The 7,831-nt window shown below is 35.4% G+C and overlaps 1 protein-coding gene across 2 annotated transcripts; it reads left to right on the forward strand.

The window, feature by feature from the left end:
• The first annotated feature begins 4,698 nt into the window (after positions 1 to 4,698).
• On the forward strand, positions 4,699 to 7,816 carry LOC131342457 (homeobox protein Hox-A9-like). 2 transcript variants are annotated; one of them, XM_058373390.1, is made up of 3 exons: positions 4,699 to 5,216; positions 7,021 to 7,304; positions 7,564 to 7,816. In XM_058373390.1, the coding sequence occupies exons 1-2, from the start codon at positions 4,769 to 4,771 to the stop codon at positions 7,260 to 7,262; spliced, it is 690 nt and encodes a 229-aa protein (XP_058229373.1). In that variant the 5' UTR covers positions 4,699 to 4,768; the 3' UTR covers positions 7,263 to 7,304; positions 7,564 to 7,816. The 2 variants fall into 2 exon arrangements, with proteins under 2 accessions (XP_058229373.1, XP_058229372.1); XM_058373389.1 differs by having other exon boundaries at positions 7,021 to 7,816.
• Positions 7,817 to 7,831: the final 15 nt, after the last annotated feature.

A 7,831-nucleotide genomic window follows, 5' to 3' on the forward strand; every position in this document is an offset into this window, starting at 1 on the left:
TGCTGTAGAACGAGTCAGGATCTTACTTTGTGATGGTTGGATTAAAAAAAAACACGCACACATTGCCAGGCGAGGGATGAAAAAGGCACGCGGTGTATTGGGACGAAGGAGCTCGTATAAAAGGAAACGTATGGACGCGGTGAAAAAGGTAAGAGCTTGGGCAAAGACACGGGCTTTTTTTTCTTTGCTTGGGCTGACACACTGGACTTCACGGTCGTTCATCACTGATAGGAAGTCAGTATTGATTATATCGTCTCATTACTACGGTTTATCGACGATTTTGATGGCGGGAAAATGAAAACACTGGCTGTTATTTGTTCTGACAAGATGCACTGGATTTTTTTTTTTTTGCTGCAGCAGCAACATTTAATATTGTTTTATAGCAGGCGGTGTTGTTCAGGGTTGTGGAGTGAAAAGGCTCGCTGGTTTGTTTTGTACGTGACACTGATGGTTTTTGTGTGTTCATCTTGTGTTTTCTTTACAACACAAGCCATGTCGTTCTGTTTCATTTTCATAATCTGCGACTGTAGTTATGAGAACAGCCAGATGTCATGTTTTTATTGATTTATTTTTCATAGTAAGTGGATGCACGCCATGTTATATAGACACTACTCAGTGACGGTATTTGAATGTTTTGTTTGTTTTGCCTGAGCACGAGATAGACGTAGATGTGTTTTATGTTGACAGGTATGTGCTAGCTCTCTGTATATTCTTGTTGAAAATATGAAATCTGAGTATCTTTAAAATTTTATATATTGCTTGGTATTGTTTAATGTCATGCACTGAGGTAGGGTTTTTTTTTTTTTGCAGCTGTAGAATTGTTAAACAGATTTTTGGCTAGAACCCATACAGAAGACGCTATTGAGCCATACTTTTTTTGTGTGTGTGTGTGGGGGGGGGTAGTCATTGTCTGAAAGTCGTTGACTGGAGAGCCCGTCCCTTCCAGCTGATGCGTGGTTTAGGTAGTTTCATGTTGTTGGGATTAAACTTCCTGCCTCGGCAACAAGAAACTGCCTTGATTACGTCAGTTCGCCTTCATCAAGGGCGTCCACTTACTTCAGATTACCCTTCTGTCCCTCTTTCTCTCTCTCTCTCTCTCTCTCTCTCTCTCTCTCTCTCTCTCTCTCTCCTTCTTCTTCTTCTTCTTCTTCCGGAGATGGCATTTTGGCATTTGAAATGAACCACCGTCTCGCCTATGTTATCTACAGAAAACCCCTGCCTGTTCTCTTTGGTTTTATGTGTCAATAAAAGTCTTCAGTGAGTTAAATTGGGGCTGTAAAAAAGAAAAAAAAGGGCGAACTCGGTGCCTGAAGGCATACATACCTCGTTAGAGCAATTGATAGGACTTTTTTTTCCCCCTTTTTTTCCAAGGATTTTTATTTCTGTAGAATGTGTAAGTTTCAACTTTTTTTTTCAACTGATTCATACAAAAATCATGCACGAAAGAGTGAATTTATTCAGAGAGAAGTGCAGGAAATAGGTTTCAGAGCTTCAATATTCATCTTGATATGAAATGTTTCCTATGTCACATACATGTTTCAAATCCTGATTTTTCGACAAATATTTTGCATTTATTATGACAAAACATGGTTATAGCATGTTATAGCATGATGAGATTATCTTGCTTGCTTATTTTTAATTAAAACATAAGCAACAGATAAAAATATTAAATAAAAATTGGTATAATTAATAATTAAAACACAGGTTGCTGTGCAAAAGAGCGGCCTTCATAGGATTTGAGCATTTATTCTTAATACTGGATATTTACTAGCCTACATGCTGTTAATAGTTTAAAAAACAACAACAACAACAACAACAACAACAACCACACCTTAATTAATATCGAAATGATATTAACTTATTCAGGTCACATGGAAGGCCAGTAACTTCCTTCCTGTTACATTTTAAACACGAGTAATATAATCCGTTTTTGTGTATGCACGTATTATTAGTTATTATTATTAGCAGTAATTCCAGATTTATTTTTTGTTTTGTTTTTGCAGCATTCTAGCATCTCAAAGGTTCACTTTCTTAGTTTCAGGTTCCACCATTGCCACTGATCTGTCGGGACTGGCAGCACTGTCTCACAGGCAACTCCTGAGTCAAAGTTAGGAATGGTTAAGGTTATGGTGAAAGGCGGGGTTAGCGGTCGAAGCTCAATATGCAATGTGTAAAAACATCCAAACCACTGCCTTGTTCATTCTTACCTGCTTTTAATGGAATTGTATATACAAAATACTACATGCATTTCATGACTTCTCCCTGTAAGTTTTCGCATGCTTACACTACAATAGCTGTATGCGATAATAAGAATCAGCACGGCTTTGGAACAGCTTTCAGAAAACTAATTTCTTTCATTTCAAAACTCTTATACACAGACGCTTGGGTAAAGCCTTCGGAGTGTTTATGAGGGTGATATTTCTCTAACCGGACTCAACTAATTAAATCAACTAATAAACAGCGTCAGAGTTCTATCTTCCTATATGTAGCAGTGAATAAAAAATATACGTGTCAAATAAACACTCTATATTTTATGTTCGTAAACTAAAATAACACAACAGGAGATGTGTAGCTTGCATCCGCATTGTGTTGCATTTAAAAACAACCAAGTTCATCCTCTGTGCAGTCATGCAGTGCTTCATGCAAGGCCCAAACCTGGAGATTTTATATATTATTAATTATTTATTCATTTTATTACATAAAGATTACATAACACCAACAGGGACAAACTGTACGCCTTACACGATCATATAATCCGCCATGCTGCTTGTACAGCTGTGATTGTTTCCTGTAATGAGAGTGAATGTAAACAGTGCAAGTGATAAGCAAATGCAATCAAATATATTTAGTTTTTATGCTTTATGGAAAGCAAGAAGAGCTCTGATAGATAGGAGATCACTTGAGGATTAATAAAACTTGTAAGTCTGGCTCGTCTTATTTAATCAGTCATGTTTTTTTCCCCAGATGCAGTTAAATATAATAGTTCACTTCAAACAAAGGCCTAAAACATTTATGTGAAATTTAATGTTAGAAAACAAACTTCCTAAACCTTGGAACAAGAGTATACTTGACTGCTATAGGCTAGAAATAAATATAGAGGTAATAAAATTACATGATTAGTACGACACCCGCCCCCCCCCGCCCTTTTACCATCTTGCACTTTAACATAAAAAATGAATAAACAGCTTCAATTATTTTAGCGTATTTTAAACTAGAGATGAAGCACCGCCGTGTTAGCTAAAATCGGGCTCGCTAGGTAGTTCACGTTAGTTAGATAGCTATATATTTTAGATAATTTAGACAAAAAGTTGAAAGAACAAAGTAACTAGAGTACAGCTGGGGTTTTCCGCATGTAGTTCTGGAAAAATAGTTTTTGGGGTTTTTTTTTTTTTTGCACTGTGTGGCATTATTGTAAACACACATTACAGTCAAAATGTTGTAACTGTTAATTCCACCCTTAACCTTAAACCATTTTTTTAATATGACTAGAAAGGCCTATCAATATTAAATAATGGGTTTAGTTTGAAATGTATAACCGCTGTGTTGTAAGTGTAACACACAAAACAAGTACACAGAGTTGTGTTTAAAAGATCGCTGAACCGTGAGCTTGAACGCAACATGTTCTAGTCTCTATATATTAAGTTTAAAGCTCTTTGTTAAGTTTTAAAACTCATAGTGTGAGATTGTTCTCGTTAATAAAATGTTTATTTACTAAGTGAATCTCATCAGGAATCTCTGAGCAAATGTTCATTACATTTATTTAAAATATCAAACTTTAACGCACAATTAATTTAAATGTTTGATTATTTGAAAATTTAGGTATTTGAAATGCCTTCGTGCTTTTCATTCAAATATTAAATTGTATTTATTGATGGAAAGCTAAAATAATATTTTAAATGACATTCCTAAACATACAGATGTGCATAAATAAAACACCTGGAGACAAAGATGTCTTTTTTTTTCCATGGTGCAGTTTTGGAGATGCAAAACAAAATACGTGAGTGAAATGTAAAGGCGTTTACATAGGTTTAAAATAAAAGTCTTCTTAAAAGATTCAGCAGCACGAGCCAAGCAGCACGAGGTCTCTCTCTCGTACCCTGGAATGAACTCAGATACTTTAAAAATGAATTTAGCAGTTTACTGTCCTGTGGGTTTGTTGCTTCAGCAGTAAGCGGTGTGTGTTTCATGCGTTTTCAAGTTCACATTGCGCATTTTATTAAAGCTGGGTTTTATTATAGGCTACATCTACTACATCTTACTCGGGTTAGAATTTGTTTAGTCTAGCTCTCAGACCACAGATATAGTTGAGTTTTGTAAGATACTACTCTGGTAAACGTTTTTCTTTAATAATGACCCATGTTACGAGAATTACACACAAATAAAATAACAGAAACAACAGAAATATATTGGCTGAGTCAAACGACGAGGCTGCGGTGCTAACACCCCTGGGAATGGGTGGGGATTGGGGGTGTAGGAGTAAAGCTTGTTGTTATTATCAATATATTTTTATTATATTAAATAAATCCGCTTTGATAACTGTTCTGATAAGTGTTTGATTCATGTAGCTTAAGCAAAACCCCCTCGTGCATATTAAAGTCCGGACCAATAGGCCTACTGTCCAAATATTTCGACAGTGTGGATTTTTTTCCCCTCCTCACGTGTTCAATATCAACCAATGGCTAAGAAGAATACGCGAGAGAAATAATTACCTGTCTGGACTGTATCACTAAACACAAACAGACATTACACTCCATATTAATCTGAATGCATGCAGGACGTCGTCATGTCGGCGAACTATTTTGTGGATTCACTGATAAGCAATGAACCTCCAGAGGTTCTCAAGGCCAGCGCTCATTTCACAGACATGTGTTCATCGCCATTTTTATCAGCAGACTGTTCACACCTTTCTCCGCGCGGTTTCGCTTCCAAAAACGCAGTCTTCACGTCGGCGTGGGATCCTGGATATTCACAGAAACCCGTCTTTTATGCCAAACATCCGGGAATTGGCGCAGACTCGAGATTTTTACAGCCGTGGATTGAACCTGCAGTGAGCGGTAGAAATTACGACCTGAAGCTTGACGACTTCTCAGACACGAGACATAAAGAAAATTCTGCTTATTTCTATAATCCATCGACTCCTACAAAGATCCAGCAGATCAACACTTCTCCACTCAGCTCTGGACAGACTAAAGAAGACAAACCCGAGTTAGATCCCAGTAAGTTACTCACTTTACATGTGTTACCACGACGATTAGTGAAAATAATGCAAAGTGGATTTGTTTACTGCAAAATACAAACACGTTACATCCGTTTCATGTTACTCTGGAATGGAAAACAGATGTTTTCTAGTCTGTTTAGAGAAAATGGCATTCGTAGATTACTTTATTATATTAAAAAATAGATAAACAATCAAGTTTAGTAGATAAAACGTTAAGATCTCTTTGTTTACACTGGGTAGATGTAAAGTTGCATCATTTCATTTTAAATAGCATATTCGGATGATTTGTCTGTGTACACAGTCATAATGCACGGGTGAGATTTACAAACCCTTGTTTACATTTGAATAATGCCAATATAATCCGTTTTGCTGGCTGATGGAAGAAAAGTAAAACTGTAACGCAATCATTTAAAGCAACCATGTCGATTTACTGTGAAATAACAGATTTGAAGAGGAGTTTAGTGTCTACATGATGGCGCAAAATGTCACCTCGGGAAATTTTAGACAAAATTAAACCTAATCATTTTGTTCTAAAGCGACTTAAAATGGAGGCTGCATTCAATCCACTTTATGGCATGTTGATACAAATGCTTTGTAATAAAGTTTGTTTTTAGTTAAGACACTTTATATGAATATATAAATATATAAATATAATGTATATATATATATTTATATATGAGCTGGATCATTTCTGCAATAATAATAGTGATACGTAAGCAATAAACAAACTGAATTCTCCCTCGTTACGGCAACACTGTCCTGCGTTAAACAGGAAGTTGAGGGAAGATTTGAAGACACTGAATAAGACTGTGCAGTATTTCTTTTACTGCATACTGTAAACAGGAAACATTTGCATTTATTACCTGCATGAGAGCATGAGGTTTAACTTGGAACTTGGGCATCGAGTTAGAAAGTGTGGACAGGCACCCACATTATTCTCCATTCGTTACTATAGATAGATAGATAGATAGATAGATAGATAGATAGATAGATAGATAGATAGATAGATAGATAGATAGATAGATAGATAGATAGATAGATAGATAGATAGATAGATAGATAGATAGATATGCTATCCTTAAAACGCAGATGATGCAGAGAATTCTCTCTTGTTACAGGAGAAGCTAATCAGACACTTTCAAAGGTGATAAATAAAGATTAAGAGCTATGTCTTGGTTATATTTATTTATTAAGGTGTTTCACATTTGCAGTCTAATTATAGATCAGATTCTACACAGGGTTTAAGGTTATAAACAGATATGAGTCATAAAGAGGCTATAAAACCCAGCCTTGTGTGAAGTAGAACATCAGACTTCACAGCAAATTTCTTTATTTACCGAATTAGAAAGACTTCTGTTAAAAAATAATCACACACATTTTGATTTTGTGATATTTAAGATGTTTGGCGTCACACAGTTAGCCGATGTCATTTTAAGAGTGCTTTTGTTTTCAAGTTGACATTTTAAACATCTAAAATCTTACAAATGAAACAAAACAAAGTGTAATTGAGTTGTTGGATACATGACGGCTTTAAAAGTCTTTTATGAGGCAATAAAGCCATGGCACATCGCTGCACTTTTATTTTGAAGTCTGTTTAACTTCAGAAACAGTTCAGCTACTGTTCAGAAATGTGGCCGGAATATTAAAAGAAAGTGTTTAATTTTTTTTAATTACTTAATTAATTTTTTATATTTTATTTTACATAATTAGCCTACTTAAAAAAACAGAAAGCGAGCGATTTTGCAAACAGCCACATAGAAGAAATATTTATTTATTCATTTATTCGTTTATTTCTTTTCCAGATAATCCTGCGGTCAGTTGGATAAGTGCAAAGTCGACCAGAAAGAAGCGCTGTCCTTACACGAAATATCAGATTTTAGAGCTGGAAAAGGAATTTTTGTTCAACATGTACCTGACCCGGGACCGTCGGTACGAAGTGGCACGCGACCTCAAACTGACCGAGCGGCAGGTCAAAATCTGGTTTCAGAATCGACGCATGAAAATGAAGAAAATGAGCACGGATATGACTCAAGGCAACAAGTAACGACAAAATTATCTCGCTTTTTTGGACTAAACTAATTGGATGGTATGTTTTCTAGAAAAAAAACTTTTTGTTGTCATAAATATGATGTTATCTAAAATAGTAAGTGTAACTATTACTATTTACACTTAGTAAGTGTATTAACTTTAAAAGTGAAAACATTTGAGGTCGAGTCAAATGAAACTGATCCTGAATTAGATTTTACATTTTAACGATTTAAACCTGACGTTGTTTTTGTTGTTGTTGTTAAAAAAATTGTCTTAGCAGTATTTTTCTACTTAAATTTGTCTTTTTTTGTGTATAGTTACAACATGTTCCTGAAGGAGTGTCGGTGTTAGTATATAACCTTTTAAAAGTATTTCCTATATCTGTAATAAGTATACCATTCTGCTGATGACGAAAGCAAATGGAGAAAAAGTGCTGGACGGACTGAAGCCCTGCGGCCTTTTTATTAAACACAGCTGGGATTCTGATTTAAATCTTTTCTTCTTCCTCTTCTTTTTAAGTCCTCTTTATAATAAATCTTTCCGAAGTAAAATATAAGGTGAAGTTCGTGTTACACTGCCTCATAA

This window comes from Hemibagrus wyckioides, linkage group LG21 (assembly GCF_019097595.1).
Source record: "Hemibagrus wyckioides isolate EC202008001 linkage group LG21, SWU_Hwy_1.0, whole genome shotgun sequence".
Classification (NCBI taxonomy): Eukaryota; Metazoa; Chordata; class Actinopteri; order Siluriformes; family Bagridae; genus Hemibagrus; species Hemibagrus wyckioides.

Excerpts from the sequence above, each read along its gene's own strand:
- LOC131342457 (XM_058373389.1), top strand. The coding sequence starts at position 4,769 with ATGCAGGACGTCGTCATGTCGGCGAACTATTTTGTGGATTCACTGATA. Across the intron at positions 5,217-7,020 it reads CAAACCCGAGTTAGATCCCA|ATAATCCTGCGGTCAGTTGG; the intron begins GTAAGTTACTCA and ends TTTCTTTTCCAG.